This window comes from Coenobita brevimanus, chromosome 50, assembly GCF_032717465.1.
Source record: "Coenobita brevimanus isolate Jiangsu-jjx chromosome 50, ASM3271746v2, whole genome shotgun sequence".
NCBI lineage: Eukaryota > Metazoa > Arthropoda > Malacostraca > Decapoda > Coenobitidae > Coenobita > Coenobita brevimanus.
In genome coordinates this window covers 22192365-22211743 of record NC_137003.1, presented here as the reverse complement: position 1 = coordinate 22211743, position 19379 = coordinate 22192365, and the positions used below count along the sequence as shown (strand labels likewise).

General features: G+C 44.5%; 1 protein-coding gene across 1 annotated transcript in view; it reads left to right on the top strand.

Moving 5' to 3' along the window:
* The first annotated feature begins 5693 nt into the window (after window positions 1-5693).
* The window catches only part of LOC145399710 (ionotropic receptor 21a-like), a 63666-nt gene continuing 49980 nt past the window's right edge, over window positions 5694-19379 (top strand). Inside the window, exon 1 of the mRNA XM_080272256.1 lies at window positions 5694-5775. Within this exon, the coding sequence (XP_080128382.1) occupies window positions 5694-5775 (82 nt within the window). The remainder of the gene's footprint in view (window positions 5776-19379) is intronic.

Genomic DNA, 19379 nt, shown 5'->3' with positions numbered 1-19379 from the left:
CCTTTTTTCGACAGACAAGGTTTTATTTGGGGAGCTCAAGTGAAAAACTTTCTTGGCAGAATTTCATGGGCTTTCACATGGTATAATCAGAGTTCTATGCCTCATAGTATTCGAGAAATATGCAAAAAAAATACGGTGTACCCACCTGTGCACTGAACCGCCATCAGCCACGGTCACTTATGTTATTTTTCCATGGCACACAAACATTTTTATGGTTGTTAGATATGCTTTTTTTGGTTTTATTCCAATTACTATTGTAAAATTACATCCGGTTTTCTTTACAGTCCTCTTAGAAACCACACATGCTAGCAACTAAAACTGAAGCTATACTTATTTCCCTGCCATTTGTGTTTACGTAAATAACAATATAAATCTATGTGTAAATATACTGATATAAAGATAGGGAAATCGATCATTTAAAAAAGAAATCACTTACTTGCTCCAGTGGTGATGCTGTTCCTGCAGGACCAGATGAGTTTGGAGGTGAGGAGTTTTGTACTGTGTGTGTGTGTGTGTGTGTGTGTGTGTGTGTGTGTGTGTGTGTGTGCACTCCACTAGTGAGGATATTGGTCGGTATGGTACCGCATGAAACAATCTCCCATGCAAAGTAGCACATCACATACAGGACACGTGTTTCTTGTGTCCTTCCCTCACTCCTAACCTGAAGCACAGGGTACACCTGAGCCTCTTCCCGTTGGGGATCCTCACCCGGTGGTGGCCCAGAGTGTGGTCCAACCTGGAGTCATCATCAATCACACAGCAACACTTGGTTGGTTGCCCTAGCGCTCCCTGGTCCTGTCGAGCAGGAGGGATGGCTGCAGGCCCAGGCACAGGTTCTGACAGACCAGCAACTGGAGGTGGTGGCAGTGAGGCACCCATGGTGGTCCTTCTGCAGGCGGTGCTAGTGGCAGTGCTGGAACTCGTGGTGGTCCCACTGCAGGCAGTGCTAGTGGCAGTGCTGGCACCTGTGGTGGTCCTCCTGCAGAAAGTGCTAGTGGCAGTGCTGGCACCCATGGTGGTCCTCCTGCAGGTGGTGCTCGTGACAATGCTGGCACCCGTGGCAGTCCTCCTGCAGGCAGTGCTTGTGGTGGTGGTGGTTGCACCCGACCTGCTGCTGGTGCCAGTGCCTGCTGGGTGCTAGGTCTTGGTGGTGCTGGCTGTCAAGTTGGATGATCTGGGGCATGGTGGATTACATGTTCAGACACTGGCCAATCCTCTACACGGAAATGCAGATCATAGATGATCTGCTCCACAGATTTAAGGAGAGTTATATTCCCGCATCAGTACTTCTTGTAGAAGACAAACGTATTCAAGAATGCCATGTGAACGGAGTAGGTGATCTTCTTTGTCCACTTGATGGTTTGCTGTTGGATGGGGTAGCAGTGGATCATCTGGTCGAAATGTTCCAACCCATCCATGTACTTGTTGTAGTCCTCCACAACGATGGGCTTGTTGACAACCCTCTCCACATAGGTTGTCCTCCCATCATGGCCCCACAGCTTCCTTCAAGCCCTCTTTGGAATGGTGTTGCTGCCGTGGAAGATGGAGATCATGTTGACAATGTGCTTGTCCGTCCACAGCAATACGAGCACATTGTCCTTGTGCTTGTACATCATGCTCCCCTTGGGCAGGCTCTTAGCCCTGGTGATGGCCTGCAGCTGGTGTGGCACTCCTCTAGGCAGCAGTAGGGTCCCACACATGTAGATGCTTGCAAAGAAGAGTCGTTCGCACATGGCTACCGAATTGTAGTAGTTGTCCATGAACAACTTGTAGCCCTGGTCCTTCAGCGGTACCCCAAGGTCACTCATGGTGTTATCGAGGGTCCGCTGCACCCCTGTCTAAACCTCGAGGTACTAGATGTAGCTCGAGGACAACTCAGCCACCATGTAAAGCTTGATGGAGTACTTGGTGGGCTTCTAGAGGTTGTAGACGTGAAAGGACAGCCTGTCTTTCCACCCCAGAGCCCTCATCGAGGCTGAGATGCTCCTCGGTTTGGTAGGTGGTTTGGAAGCACTGAAGGAGGCACTCCATGACCGTGTGAACTCGGATGAGCCAGTCTTGGTTGTCCTGGGGTATGGTGAATGGATTGACGGCAAGGAAGTGCTTGAGGATAGCACTGAATCGCCTTCCACTCATTGTTCGCCTGAACCTTAGGTAGTCATGCAGGTCGGTGCTCCTCCAGAGTGCCCGATGGTCAGCATATGCAAAACCCCCATGAACAGGTATAACCCCAGGAACTTGGGCATCTAACTGAGTCCCCAGGAATGTGGTGTACTGGTTGGTCTCCACAATGAGATAGAAAACCAACTCACAAGTGAAGAGCTGGAAGAAATGCAGCCGAGTTGTTGGGATATACACCTTGATTCCTGGGGAGCCAGTGAACGGGCCGTTGTTCAGTGTGAATGGGCCACTGCTCCACCCGAGATCATCTTCGGTGGATGTGGTGACAGTGGCAGTGGGTTGGCCTTCTGGCTTCAATCCCTTGGCCATCCCCTGTGGCCAGGCAGCAGACCACAGCACCCTTGTCTAGGATGGGATGGTTCGGACGAGGACAAGGACAAGACAGAAGGCTCCAGGGACAACATTCTCCACAGCCTGGCCGGCGAGGATGTCACCATAGCATCCTGCACAGCAGACACGGGTGGAGGGGCCAGTGACACATATGATAGCCCAGTTTCCGGTGACAATGGCTCGGCCAATTGGGCAGAGGGGCCTGGAGATGGAGAGGAGACGAAGACAGCACTGGGACCAGCAGGTCATAGAGGTGGTGAGTGCTCCACAGTCGGTCCCCCCGCCTATGGTGGTGTTTGCCCCACAGCAGAAGGTGCCGGGAAGCTCCACTGGAGGGCCGGGAGGTGGGATCTCAATCCACTCCTCCACCCGAAACTTGTCACTATCACTCTCGCTGTCCATCTCAATCTTGTTGAGGAGCTTCAGCCACTGTTCTGGTGCCAACCCCCACTGCACGTCTCAAATGCGTTTTGTAGTAAGCCAACTGCAGTAAAACTTTGCTGTGCTAGGGTTGTGTGCTAAAAGAAAGCAATCAATATACTGTATTCACTGCCAACTAAGAACTGTGCTCGACATTGGCACAACACAAAGGATTGATGATATACGTGTACGTCCTTGAAAAACATCGTCTGGTATGCCTGAGTTAGCCCATAGGTAGGAAACACCTACGTGACTTATGGAACACGTGCATTTACTGTTGTGTGAAATTATATTGTTTTTCTTTAAATTGATAGAATTGGTTATGTTTCATGTGAAAAAAAAAAAAAAACGTAAACAGTGCACCGTGTGTTCGTAAGAGAAATATAGTCTGCCAGACCTGAGTTGGCACACAGGTAGCAAACACTTACATGACCTACGGAACACATACATGTACTGTTGTGTTAAAGTAAACTGTTTTTCTCATCAATTGATAGATTTAGTTATGTCTCATGTGAAAAAAAAAAAGCATAAACAGTGCACCACATGCTCATAGTAAAACTATTATCTGCTAGACCTAAGTTAGCGCACAGGTAGCAAACACCTACTGTACATAACCTATGGAACACATGCATGTGCTGTTGTGTGAAAGTATATTGTTTTTCTGATAAATTGATAGATTTGGTTATGTCCCATATAAAAAGAAAAAAAAAAACGTAAACAGTGCACCGGGTGCTCGTAATAAAAATATCGGCTGCTAGATGTGAGTTACCGCACAGGTAGCAAACACCTACATGACCTATGGAACACCTGCAAGTACTGTTGTGTGAAAGTATATTGTTTTTCTCATAAACTGATAGATTTGGTTAGGTTTCGTGAAAAAAAAAAAAAAAAAAGCTGTGCACCATGGGCTCGTAATAAAAATATCATTTGCTAGACCTAAGTTAGTGCTCAGGTAGAGAACACCTGTGTGACCTACGGAACACATACATGTACTGCTGTGTGAAAGCATATTGTTTTCCTCATAAATTGATAGATTTGGTTATGTCTCATATGAAAAAAACACGTACACAGTGCACCGCATGCTTATGACAAAATTATCGTGTGCGCTAACTCCAGTCTAGCAGATGATATTTTTATAATGAGCACGCGTTTCACTGTTTATGTTTTCTTTTCATGTGTGACATAACCAAATCTATCAGTTTATGAGAATACATTATACTTTTACACAACAGTATATGCGCATGTTCTGTAGATCACGTAGGAGTCCACTACCTGTTATGTAACTCAGGACTAGCAGACGATATTCTAATTACGAGCACACGGTGCACTGTTTCCATTTTTCTTCACATTAGACATAACCAAATCTATCAATTTATGAGTAAATCAATATACTCTCACACAACAGTACATGGACGTGTTCTATAGGTCACATAGGAGTTCTTTACCTGTGCATTAACTCAGGTCTAACAGACGATATTTTTATTACGAGCACGGGGTGACCTGTTTCCTTTTTTTTTTTTTTTCAAATTAGACATAACCAAGTCTGTCAGTTTATAGGTAAACCAATATACTTCCACACAACAATACATGCACGTGTTCTGTGGGTCAAGCATGTGTTCGCTACATGTGAGCTGTCAGGTCTAGCAGATGATATTTTTCTTATTAGAACTTGCTGCATTTTTCACATTTTTATTTCACATTAGACATAATCAAATCTACCAGCTTATGAGAAACATTATATTTCTCCATGACAGTACATGAACGTGCTCTGTAAATTACATGTGCAATACCTCAGGTATCACAGATGATATTTTCTTACGAGCATGCAGTGCACTTGTTACATTGTTCATTTCACAAGAGACATAACGAGTCTATCAATTTATGAGATACACATGATATTTTCTGCAGTACGGTATATGAACGTGCTCTGTAGGTCACATGTGCACTACCTCACGTCTTGCAGACGATAATTTGTTATGAACACTCAGTGCACTGTTTACGTTATTTTATACAAGCATACAATATATATATATATATATATATATATATATATATATATATATATATATATATATATATATATATATATATATGTGTGTGTGTATAAGTAATCCCTCTAATATCCAAACGCCCAATATCCGAACATCCTCACTAACCGGACATAATCGTCCCGGGATCCAATATTCCCAAAATGGTCCGAAAACTGTAAAAAATTCGAAAAAAAAAGAGAATTTTTCGCGCCCGTAATTTGAACTTGGCGCGCGGGGCGCGGGACAGCCTTGTTGTGGTGCGTCATTCCTCCGACGTCCGATAGAGCGCCCCTGCATCCTCCCCACTTTCCACCTGTCTCTCGCCGTGAGTGCAAGCTCGTCGTTATGGCTGCTCACGTGCTCGCTTTTGTGGTGGTTCCTTACCTGCTGCAGGCACTCCTGCTGCTCTCGTGCCTCTTATTAGTATGTGTGATGATGGCCCCGCTGCCTGAGAAGAGGAAGAGAGTGGTGTTGACTCTGGAGAAGAAACGGGAGATACTGGAGAAAGAAGATGTGGGGTGGTCTTCTTCCCGCATCCTCTGCAAGTTCAACCTGGCCCGATCTACTTTGTTCGATATCAAGAGATCCCGAGACAAACTCATGCAGGACACAGCTGACTTCTCGTCGAGAAGCAAACGCAATGTGGAGAGGAAGGTGATGTTTACTCCCAAGTTTGCTGAAGTCGACCGCTCCACGTTGATTTGGTATTGACAGCAACGTGCTGCTGGTGTGATGGTACGTGGTACAGAGCTAAAGGATGCTGCAGAGAAGTTCGCCAGGCTTCACGACGCCCTAGACTTCAAGACATCTGAGGGTTGGTTCTTCGCATTCAAGTTACAGCATGGCCTTACCACCCGTAAAGCTCATGGCGAAGCTTTGGACGCTAATGAGGATGGAGTTGACGAGTTTCAGCACAAGGTGAAGGGCTTGATCGACAGGGAGGGCCTCACTCAGTCAAGTCTACAATGCTGACGAAACTGGCCTATTCTATCGCTCGCTGCCAACGAACACTCTAGCCGAGGAGACGGAGAAGCGTGTACCTGGCCGCAAGCTCTCCAGGCAACGGATATCTGCTTTGTGTTGTGCCAATGCTAACGGCATGCACCGGCTTAAGCCCGTTATTGTTGGCCATGCAAAGCAGCCTCGGTGTCTTCGTGGGGTGATGGATGTCCTTCCTGTCGTCTGGTACCATTCTTTGAAGGCATGGTTTACAGCCCAGATCTTCAAAGACTGGTTCCTCTGTCACTTCGTCAAGGAGGTCATACATTACCAGATGAAGACACTGGGAATCCCGTGCAACCAGGTAAAGGCCCTCCTTCCCCTCGACAATGCACCTGCCCACCCGTGTGACAAGGACTTGGTGGCTGAGAATGGCCGGATTAGGTGCATGTTTCTGCCACCTAACACGACTGCTCTCATTCAACAAATGGACCAAGGAGTGATCATGGCAACAAAGCACCTATACCGAAATAAGTTCCTGGACAAGGTGATGGTTGTTCTCGAGGATGAGGACGAGCACAGGGAGGGATGGGACACGCGAGGCCAGCGGACTTTGGAAAACTTTCGCCGCTACAACATCAAGTCTGCAATCTACAACTGGGCCAGTGCATGGAAGGAAATCCCTGTCAAGACTCTAGAAAATGGTTGGTCTCGTCTGCTTCTCGGAATGGATGTGGAGTACGATTTCCTAGGTTTTGACGTGGATGACTCTACGTATGCATGGCGATGATATTGATGTGGACGATGTGCGAGAGTGGTTGGATGACGACGAGGGCGATCCTGGGTATCAGACATTGTCTGATATCGAGATCGCATCTTCAGTTGCAGGTGTCAGTACCCAGCTTGAAGATTCCGACGAGGACAGCAACGATGATGCCGACTCCTCTCAGCATGACATGACACTACTCCAGCCATCCCCAAGCTGAGCGCACCCCGGGAACACCTAGAGTTTGTTCTCAACTACCTGGAACACACGGACTGCAACAGGGAGATGGGGCCCTTGGGACTTGTGGAGGAAGTGTGTGCTTTCAGGCAGCGCATCATCAATTGTCAGAATCGTCGTTCCTTGCATCAATCAACGATTGACAGTTTTTTCAGCCCCGTGACCCCCGCTGTGCCCAGCCCTGGCTCCACTCCGTTGCCTCCCCAAGACAGGCCCTCATGCTCTGAGCCACAGCCCAGCACATCAGCCACGGTGGAGTCACCGCTCGACATGAGTTTGCGTCTATCTTCAGAGTCATCTACAGTGGGTACGCGATCACCACGACCCAGCGATGCACCCCTAGGTCACCTGCCGGTGATACTCTCGGACTCTGACAGTGATTAAACAGCAAGAACTTCTCCACTAGACCACACGGGAATTTACAGTGTTGTGCAGTGAAAAAAACAGTGCGTTGTGTTAAGGATTTACAGTTGTGAGTGAAAAGACAATTTTTGAACTAGATTTAACGTAAATAGACTTGTTTGTTTTTGCTTTAGAAAATGGTTAGAAGAGTGGGAAAAGTTAAATTGCAGAGTGCAACACTTAGTAAGTTACAATCGAGCATAAGTTCGACAAGAGTGCGCACTGTGAAGAGAACGGACTTCTGAGTGTGATTAACTAAGTTCAGTGCAAGACTTCATGAACAGTGTACTGCAAGTGCTTCAGGAAATCCTTCTTACCGTCAGAGTCCGAGAGGAGGCGGTTACTCATCGAGATGGCCATGGACTTGCTGTAAGTAGGCAGAATGTTTCATACTGTACTTTTTTCCATACTATATTTACCTCAAACACCTCATTTCACTCTTTAATGTTCTTTATTGGTGTGAATAGGGTGTTATGAACTATGCATGTGCAGTAGGAAGGTGTTTTTCTGAGTTAGGCTAGGTTAGGGTCCATAAGTACCAGTCCAGGAGCCAGGAACTTGTAAGTAACCAAAATGTTGAATATTGTATGAACCTACCTCAAAAACCTCATTTTATTCTTCTTTTTCATTTAATTCAGTCTTGTATGTGCCTTATTGGTGTGATTTGGGTCTTAAATAGGTGCTATGCATGTCCAGAGGGAGTTACATAGGTGTTTCTCTGAGTTAGGGTCCATAAGTACAAGTCCATAAGCTGGGGCCCATATCCAGACAGGACCACTATCCGGACCTGCCTATGGCTCTATTATGTCGGATTTTGGAGGGATTACTTATATATATAAATCATTATAATACTCATATTTATTTATTTTACACAACAAGCATACAGAATAAATATAACAATAATAATGAATTTCCTTAAACCTCCTCTATTTTATTCCTTTCATGACAACGGCATGCTGTGGCTGTAGAGCGTTCGTGACATGCCCTAGCCGATAGTTTATTACATACATTCTTTGCACTGTAATTCTATTTATTGCACTATTACACTATCTCAGATATATCATTATAAAACAAAGATTTCATCAACACCTCAGCAATTATTCCATTCATGACAACGCCATGTCGTGACTGTATGCCAGTTTCCCACCTCCCCCTAAGCTGCTGCATGTGTTTCACCATTTCTTTGCTCACTAGGTACTGCACTCTACACTATATTCATGTGATTCACTGTCACTAGTTTTTATTGCTGAATACTCACATTTTGTGCATGGTAGAGGCAGTGTACTTCTGGGGCCAGGGTTAGAAACAATAGCACAATCTTCATTGGGCCAACAGCTGATAACGGACAGGAACACTTCACAAACACCTGATTTCCCGTTGCAAACATCGAATCTAATCACATTAGTGCCCAAAAACTATACATAAGCACTATTGGTATAGTGAAATATGTTGTGTGGCCGAGATGGGGATAATAGAGGAGTTAAAGAGACAAGGGACCACACCCTACCTTCCCCACTGACAGCTCGTGTGATACTGAAAAACCTTTATGCACTGTCATGGGTATTGGGACCTGCTGTTGCCAACTCACTACTTTTGATGAGAGCCAGGCAAGGTATGATGCCTCCAAAAATGATGCAAATCAACCAAAAAGTTTCTTTTGGCAATTTTTTTTTTTAATGATTTGTGACACGAAACATGTCACTGTGCATTTACGAGGAAAGACCCTAATGCCCCCAAACGCGTCACCGTGTATGAAGGGGTTAATCTTATCTTTCCGTTGGGCTCCTCCAGTCACTCCAATAAGGCCTGTGAATCCTTCTCAAGAAGTGGCAGCTGTGTCACTTTGGAGCTGCTGCCTAGGAAGTCCTCAGGCAGTAATTCTTTGAGTTCTCCTGGAATGATTATTACTTGCATGATGATGAGCCATCTGAGAGTGTATCCCACATTATGGAGGTTATTCTCTCGGGCATGTAAATATACATTCCTTTTTCTTGTCCTGTGAATAATGTGGAAAAAAAAAAAACTTGGTTTAGTCGTGCTTTCTCAAATGCTGTCCACAACCATCAGACAGGAAGAAGGCCTATGTCTTTGATGGAAACCATCATAAGTCTGTTTTCCATTCTACTACGAATAATTGTATTCATACTAAATGTTCTGAACTATGCAGCTCAGATTCCTCCTGCTCCTTCTTGCACCATGCCAAAAACCTCTCAGACAACTGTACTTCATCCTCCTTTCCTATTTTTTTTTTCTGCTCTCAAGGCTCTGCAGCTGTTTCTTCTACTTAAAAAGCAGAACATTTTGCTCAGACTTTCTCCCCCAGTTTCACCCTAGACAATTCTGATGCTGTTCCTCCCTCTTCACCCCGACTCCTCTGGCTTCCTTATAACTGACAATAAAATTTCTCCCGTTGATGTACTTTCTGCCCTCACTGGCCTCACTACTAAAAAGGCATGTAGGCCTCATGGGGTCCCTCCTGTTGTGTCCTCAAGAACTGCGCTTATGTGTTTACACCCCCATCTACTGCAGGTAAACTCTTTTCTCTTTGCTGTCGACTTGTATCACTCCTGCTTGTTGGAAGCTTTCTCTCATTCAGTTTGTCATAAAGAAGGGTAACCATTTGTAGCCCACTAACTATCACCCAGTTGCATTAACATCATGTAATTCTAAAGTTTTATAATTTTTTTTTGGACAAAAAAGAATTGAAACACCTTTTCATCAGAACCTTTCTTATCATCAGTTTGGAATTAGCCAGAGATGCTCCAGTGATGATCTTGCCTTCTTTTCAGACTCCTGGTCATCCTCCTTACGGGACTTTAATGAAAGCTTTGCCATTGTTTTTGCCATCTTAAAGAATTTTGACTGAGTTGGGCATAAATCTTCAATTTCCAAACTCCCCTCTTACGGCGTCTATCCTTCTGCCCGTGCCTTCATATCTAGTTTCCTTTCTGGTTGTTGTATAGTTGCTGTTGTAGATAGCCAACGTTCTTCTAGACCTGTCTGCAAGGTGCTGTCCTATCACCAACTCTCTTCTTTTTGTTCATGAATGAGCTTGTAAGTTGTACATGTAACCCTATCCACCCATATGCTGATGACTTCACTGTTCACTATTCCATTCACGTCTCATAGCATCCATCTCAGCAGTCACTTCAACAAGGGATGAGACTATGGCACACCTAATGTCTGACTTGGCTCATATCTCTGACCGGGATAAAAGTGATCTTTTTGTTTTTAATGCATCAAAAACTCACTTACATCTTTCAACCTGGCAAAATCTTCCACAGGGTATCCTCTAGTTTTTAACAGTATCCTGCATCATCTTTGAACATAAATGGGTTTTCATTCCTCGGGATTTATCTTGGAAAGATATTATCTCTCTTGTACAATCTCCATCCGAGAGATTAGGTGTGCTAAGCCGACTCTGTGCCTTCTTTACTCCTGCACAGTTGTTCACTTTCTAACTCCTTAAATCCTAATCGCATCAATTGATGCGATTTGAGTTTTATGCCAAAATGCCTAATCGCATCAATTGAACGCGGCCTGTAAAAAACTGTGGAGCACTTGTTCCACCCCGATTATGATGTACATGGCTTCAGGCCAATGAGAACTCGCCCCTGATGTGGCGTGAGGGGGGGGTCGGACCAACCCGGGCGGTGGGGGGGCACCCCCCTCTCGGTCGCCTCCATGCCACCCTCTACTCCACTCCCTCACGCCCTCCTTGTCCCCCATCGCTCTCCCACCCCTCCAGGCAACTGCATCTCTCCTCCCACAACAACCTGCGTCTCTTCCCACCCTCTCTTGCCCCTCCTCCCTCCCTGCTAGCCTCGTTCCCCCCCCCCCAAACCTTACCCCATCTCCCTCCTTGTCCCTCACTACCCTTCCAACCCCCAACAGGCCCCCGAGTGTCAGGCTTGATGTATGTAACTGTTTCATATTATTTCTACTTCATCCCAAATTTTTACACCTCACTCTGTTCATTTCTCACTTCGTACCTACCAGTTTCTGTATGTACGTAGTTGGAGAATGCTGTATGTTGTACTACATATGATGCATTTTTTTTTTTTTTCATTCTCCCTACCTGCCCAGATTACCACCTCTGAGTAGTGTCAGTGTTAGTTTTCGAAAGACTATGAGGCCTTGTAGGGCTACTCCCTGCACCTGTTTCATCTCCCCACACATACAAACACACCTGTTTTCATGGCTGGTGTGATAAATTCCAATGAAATGGAGAGTTTCCACAGGAGAATTTGGTTGCTGCCGAAACTATAATGATAAGTGTGATGAAGTGTAATGATAATGTGATAATTGTAATGGTGTGATTAATGTGTAACGAGATGTTGGGACAGTAATAAGAGAAATCGGAAACAAGTTATTGTTTTTTTTTTTCCTTTCTTATGCATGCACTTATAGCATTATTCTACTTTATTTTGATGTCCTTGATGGTTATAAACATTTATATACATCTGTGTTAGTTTTGGAATGACTATGAGGCCTTGTAGGGCTATTGCCCACGCCTGTTTTATCTCCCCACACCTACATATACACCTGTTTTTATGGCTGGTATGACCAATCCCATTGAAATGGAGGGTTTCCACAGGAGAGTTTGGTTGTTGCCAAAATTTTCCTCCCAAGTACCACCAAGGCCTTGTATGCCTACTCCCCACACTAGTTATCTCCCCACACCTACATACACACCTGTTTTCATGGTAGATTTTACAGAACACAATGATGTGCTTTCTTTTCATGCGAAAAGCTGGTTATTTCCAACCATCGTACCTATAGGCCTACTCTCCACAGCCTACTTTATCTCCCCACATTCTAGTAATCTCCCCACACCTACATACACCTGTTTTCATGGTTGGTGTGACAAAACACTTTGAAATGACACGTTTCAATAAGAAAAATGGGTAGTTATCAAAATTTTCATGTTTTCGAATGTTTTCGAGGGGTAACTATCACAAACTTTTTTTGAACTTTGACGTGCGATTGTGCGGTAACCATTAGGCCTACGGGGGTACAAATTGCGTTGTCAGGTGTGTAAATTTTTCCTCTTTAGCCAGAACGCAGTCAATTTGCCCTTGGTGAAAGTCGCCAAAACACTCCTGTATTGCTGTTGTGGGAGGTAGCCTGCCTGAAACAATTGCGGTCTTAAGGGGTTAAGGGGGTTTTATTCACACCCGTTTAGAGTACAACTATCATGTGTGGGGAGGCTCCCCACATACAGCTTCTGTCAACAAGACTGAGTCAAAGGCTTTTCGTTTCATTAACTTTCTTTCTCTGATTAACTGCCTTCAACATCTGTCTCTTTGGCGCCCTGTTGCATCTTTATCTCTTTCCTGTCGCAGTTGCAATGGTCACTGCTCCTCTGAACTTTTTTCTTGCAACCCTCCATCATTACGACAGGTGTGTAACACCTGTCTTGCAGTGAACTCTCATCCATTTGATGTCCAACTCTTTAACCCCTTAACCGCAGGGCGTCACTTTCGTGACGCTCGGCCACAATGGATCATACCGCGGGGCGTCACTTTTGTGATTCTGTGTTATTTTGAATTATCCCGGGCTCTCAAGTGGTGGCTTGTATCATCTATCAGTACTGCCAATGTCCAACACTAGTCAGCACTCCAAATCTCATCTGTACTCCCATCCATTGTTGACAATTTAGCGATTTTACCCCCTTCGTGACTCCCCTCCCTACCTGCCCTCCATTACCCTGTCCTCTCACCTCCCACGCCGCGCTGCGCTACGCAAATTTCCCCCGGATTTTTCCACAGATTTCATCCATTGAAATAAGCCCTATGCCCTATACTTATACAAAATAATATATACCAAAAAAAAAAAAAACAGGTAAGTGATAGTGTTATACACCAGAAATTGGCTAATTATCACCTGACAAAACCTCACGTGCATTCATTCACTACATTACCACGGTAATTTCCCCTTTGAATTATGCCTTGTAATCGATGTCTGTAATAAAAATATATATCAGAAAGAGAAGGGAGAATCCTAATTGACATTTACATTCACCTGGAATTACCTATTCCTTTATGTATTGCCGAGATTTTCTACCTATAAAAAATTAGCATGTAAGTTAGCAGCAGTCAGCCTAAAGTGTCAATGTCAACCCTTCCCTTCTCAGATAAGCCGCGGCATTTAGTTCCTTGTCCTCCGCTGTAGAGAAACGATGTCGCACTCGCGCCCCGCCATTCCTGCTGCTTCTGCACCCATTGCAAAGGGCCCCGTGACCTCTACTCCTAAGAAAAGTAGTGAGGCAAGCAGGAAAGGCCTTAGTGACTCTGCAGTGGCAAGTGAACTGGCAGAATTGTCCATGATTATGATGGACAGTGACTATGACGATTCGGGTGAATCTTGTGATGAGCTGGGTGAGGTTATCGTGCCAGAAACAGCAACAACGAGTGCTACAGTGTGTGAATCAGTGTCTAGCTCCAAGGGAAAGGAGCCTTTAGTGCAGCAAGGACAGGAATTTGGGAAGGGAGTGAAAAGGCGGCGTGTTAGCCCCAGAACAATGCCCGTACGTGACCCAGCCCGCCATGAGTCATGAGTGCATTCACCTCCCCGTTCCCCAAGCCCCACTTCACTCATTTCTTCATCATCGTCAGCTGAGTTATCTCCGGAGTCTTCGTCGTCGGAGTCACCACCAGCATCAACAGTGAAGGCAGGCCGTATAGGTAGAGGTAAATCAAGGAGAGTGAAAAGTATTGTAGCTAGTAGGGTAAGGGCTGCTAGTGCTGTACGGCAACCTAGGGTCAGTGCGAGTGACCTTGACCGAGATAAATCTGCCTCACAGCCAACCTCCACCACCACCACCACCACCCGCCCTACACCGCCAAGACAGGGAATCCTGGACGCCTTCACGGGGACGGAAGGGTCAAATTTTGTGCCAGAAAATTTAGTTTTTGATGAGAGCTCCTCAGGAGTTCAGCCTGCCTTCACTATGGACGAAAATGCTGAGTGTGTCGACTACCTTTTGGCCTTCCTAGATGACGAAGTCATGCAGCACATGTGATGAGACCAACAGGTATGAATCACAACGTGCTGCAAGTGGTACAGGTGCAGCCAAGATGCAACAGTGGTCCATGCTGGGAGTGCAGGAGCTGTATGTGTTCTTTGCCCTCATGCTTCTCATGCCACACTCCAAGAAGCATGAGTTGGAAGAATACTGGTCCATGGACCCCTTACTACCCTCACCCACCTTCAATAAGTACATGGCCAGAGATCGCTTCCGCAACATCATGAGAAACCTGCACTTTGCCGACAACGATGTACCTTCCCAAACCGACCCACTCTGGAAGATCCGGGAGATTCTGAGCAGAATGAAGGATAAGTTTATGTCATTCTTCCACCCCTTTCAGAAGGTTGTCATTGACGAATCCTTGGTTTTGTTCAGAGGACGTCTTCAGTTTGTTCAGTACATTCCTAAGCAAACGCCATTGCTTTGGAATTAAGTTCTTTGTACTGTGCGACTGTAAGACAGGGTACATCCTTGACTTCGTCATATATTCAGCCAGCACTGTCGATCTGGATAAAACACACCCCCTTGGCTTCTCAGGCTGTGTAGTGAAAGTGCTCCTAGAAAAGTATTTTGGTGGGAATCATGTGCTGTATACAGACAACTACTATACAGCACCCAAACTTGCCAAATACCTTTCTGAGCACCGCATTGGCTGCTGCGGCACTGTGAAAAGTAATCGTGCCCACTTCCCCAAATTCCCAGAGGCAGGAACCTCGCAGTGAGGAGACGTGCACCTATGCAAGTCTGAGAAGATGCTGGCAATACGGTGGCATGACAAGAGGGTCGTGCACATGCTCACCACCGTACATAAGGGGGAGATGAGAGACAGTGGGAAGGTCGACCGTAGGACAGGCGAACCTGTGATGAAACCTGATGCTGTGTTGGACTATAATATCAACATGCAGCAGGTGGACAAGTCCGACATGATGATTGGTGAGATCGACTGCCTCAGGAAGAATACTAGGTGGTACAGGAAAGTTTTTCTGCATCTGATAGATATGACGATGCTGAACGCCTTCATCGTGTACAAGATGAAGGTCAAGCCACCCAAGTCCTTCTCCCCGAGGTTGTTTGCCAGGACTTGTGTCCAGCAGCTGCTGGAAAGATATGGTAGGGTGACAGCAGCAACTCCAAGGCGCCATCCAGTAACACTTCCCCACCGACTTGAGCAGAGGGCGTATATGGATCGGCACAGACTTGAACTTATGCCTGCCACAGGGAAAAGGAAGGCTGCGATTCGCAGGTGTCAGGTATGTGCGCATACCACCCGCTGCACACCTGAGCACAAACGCACCTCTTGGCAGCGTGCTGAGTGCCAGGTTCCCCTCTGTGTTACCTGCTTCTTCGATTACCACAGCCAGAAGCAGTTCTAATAGTGCAAATGTGGAAGCAGAATGATTTGGAAATAATGTGTAAATAATGTGTAAATAGCAGGTGAAGGCAATGGATGATCAGTACATATGATTGACCAGTGTATTATAGTTTTATCTTACTGAAAGTGACAGTGAATAACATAGTGTAAGTAAAATAGAAGGGTAAATATTGAAAATAGAATAGAAAATGTAAATAGTAATGTAAGTAATTAGTAATATAAGAATATGAGTATAAATAATTTATGTTATAACAGTGAAAGTGAATTCGTGGCTCTCTACGTATTTTACTGAATGGAAAATTGAATGACTTCAGTGACAATAAACTAATACGACTGAAGGAAACTTATGGAGAAAGACTCCAGATATATATAAGTGTGATATAGTAATAGAAGTATAAAGCGTGAGGGGTTTTATGAATAATAAATGACAGAGTACCAAGAGCGAACTAGCGCAAGTGCGACGATCAGACGCGCTCGTAATTTCCATTGCTTTCACAGTGCTTTTTTTTTGGAGTATGGATCCCAAACTACTTGAAAATTATAGAGTAGTGTTTATAGTGTTTATATCTGGCTGTGGTAATCATATTACGGGTTGTCGGGAAGTGTAAAGTGGAGACTTCGTTACCCTACTTCAGAGATCTCCACAAGTCCTACGGTAACGACGCCGAAGGCTCAACAAACTTTCCAGGAGAAAGCTGAAGGTATGTGCCATAAGCATATATAATTCTATTATTCTAGGACTAATAACTGATTTTTGGCAAATATTTTTTGAGAGTCTGTCAGAGCCTGAATAACCCCGCAGGACACGCAAAACATTGGTAATCAAGCCCGCGGTGTAGGGGTTAATACAAGAATTAACCGTTACTCTCATTCCCTCATGTGTGCAACAGGTCAACTCTGGAATTGCCTTCCTCAGTCAGTATTTCTTCTTCTGATGACCTTGAGTCTTTAAATCGCAGTGCGTGCGGGCATCTTGAAATGAATGGGTCTTGAATTTTGCTCTCTTATATTTTGTTTACATTCTTTTATGGAATGAAGTCTTGTGGGCTTCTGGCCTTTGGTTTCTTCTTCCTTACATAAAAAATTATGTATGTGCTGAAATGCGGAAAATTGAAATAGCCTTTCTTACTGAATCACTTTAGTTGGAAGGCTCAAATTTTGCGTGCTCATTGAGCTGGTATTGTTCTGTTTTCCATAAAAAGTACCCCCTCCAAATCTGCCATTTCTAGCCGCAGACAGAAATTCTGCTTTTTCTTCATTGAATGATTCAGAACAATATGGGCTTTGCCAGGCTCAGTAGTGTACTTTCCGATCTGGACTGGCCTCTCATAATTAGTCCTTTGGCTCCCAGAGTTTCTCTGTGAGGGATTTTGCTGGAAGGGCACTGGGAGTACTGCCTTCCGCCTATTGGCTCACAGTCGCGAAGCTCATAGGTCCATACCCCAGGGCTCCCTTCTTTATTAAATTTTAAAAATGCCCAGTTCCATCCTATATAGAGGGCGCTGGGCACAAATGGGTTAAAGAAACTGATAGATTTGGCAATGATTAACTCTTTAGTTCCCAGAGTACCTGGGCGAGGGATTTTGCTGGAAGGGCACTAAGTGTACTGCCCTCCGCCTATCGCCTCATAGTCGCGAAGCTTATAGATCCCTACCCTAGGGTTCTCTTCTTTATTAATTTTGAAAATGCCCAGTTCCGTCCTATATTGAGGGCGCAGGGTACAAATGAGTTAACGTGGAGTAATCAGGTCGTTCTAGATCAGTGTAAACAACTAATTCCCAAACAGACACAATCAAGTCACCCAAATCCAGTCGGTTCTTAATATCCATTCAGGCTCAGACAGTCTACCGCTAGAGGCCACCACCGTTAATAGCTTGTCCTCCCCGAGTACATATTAAATTACCGTGATTTTTCTCTGTTGATATGAGAACCTGTGTGGCAAAATACCATCATGCGCTATTGAAGTATTGAAAAAATTTCGTAACTAAAATATAACAGGGAGAATACATTGCTCTCGTTGTTTTATTTCTCCGAAACGAGGCCCGAGTTTTGAAAACCTGGCACTTACATATTTCTTTTCGTCTTTTTTAATTAAGCTGCTACAAAGCTGAGTAAATTGTTGCCTTCTGAAATGTTCAACATATACTGTAGTTTTAGCCATGCACTTGTTATGTTTGTGTCAGTTTCTCTTGGCGGAAATGTAATGATGATGTATTAAATTATTCTACATCAGGCATCCTAGCACAGGAACTATCCCGATCCCTAGATTTGATATGACTTATTTGAAAGTGGTGGCAGCTCGTTTTCCTAGGGAGATAAGTCATGATCAGATATTGGAAGGGGAACTGGCTGATGTAGAATAATTTAACCTTGGAACGCATTCTTTTTTTTTTTTTTTTTTTTTTTTTATGTGACCGACTCTGGGCATAGGCTTCACAGCCTGCTTTCAAGGCCCAGTAGTCCTCCTACGTACCGTATTCGAGGACACTATTGTGACCCACAAAAACTTTGGCCACATGGCCCTTGCTTCCTATGTGGCCCAAGTGGGTGGTGTTCTCAGTAGCTTACTAAAATGATGCGCTTTGTCGGGTGAAGGTAGTTGGTGTGCGCTCCTAGGATAGGTTTTTCATATAACACAGGTGTGGGCTATAAAAGTGTCCACAAATGTGTTACAGTACTAGACATTTAGTGCAGGGACTTTTCTTTGATGTTTTTCTGCCAGGAGACTGGGAGTCAGCCAGCTGCCCCCCACACCTCCCTACTGCCCACTGGTCACCGGACATCAGAATCCATTCATTATACTCGTGCTTATAGTCTCTACTTATTTTTTGAAAATTGTCTTTAATTACCCCTGGAGGATTGCACTATTTTTTTTTTTTTTTTTTGTCAGACCGTACTGTTAAGAGTACATTTTAAGTCCATACTTTGTAAGTTTAATCAAAACAACTCCATTTTTTTTTTTTTTGGTACACAATACTGACCACGAATGTGGTAGCTTAAAAAAAAAATCGAATGTGTTCCAGGGTTAATGAATCATTATTGAATTACTGCCCAAAGAGCAACTAACACAAACATAACAAGTGCTTGGCTAAAACTACAGTATATGTCGAACAATTCAGGAGACAAAAGTTAACTCAGCTCTATGGCAGCTGCATTCAAAACGACGAAAATAAATACATAAGTGCCGGGTTTTAAAACTTCGGTCTTCGTTTTCGGGGAAATAAAATAACGAGAGCAATGTATTCTCCTCTGTTATAATTTTGTTAAGAAGCTATTTCAGTATTTCAACAGCGTATGATGGTATTTCTCCACACAGGTTCTCACATCAACAGAGGAAAATTACGGTAATTGAACATGTGCTTGGGACACATATGCTGTTAACACTAAGAGACAACTGGTGGCAGACGATTTCCAGAATTCTCCCATTTGTCACGTCAAATCTGTTTATGGCCGTTTGCGTCCTGTGGCATTAATTAGACCCATTAAGGCCAATAATGATTTTATCGATAACTTCCAGTCCACTTAGGTCCACTCATGGCTTATAAGGATAATTCAGTTCTTCACATCCAGTCCGGGTTAGTCTTATCAACTTTTATCCGAACCAGACAAGTTCACTTAGGTTTATAAATGCCAGTTTGCCATGTTTAGGTCGTATTAATAACACAAGTTCAA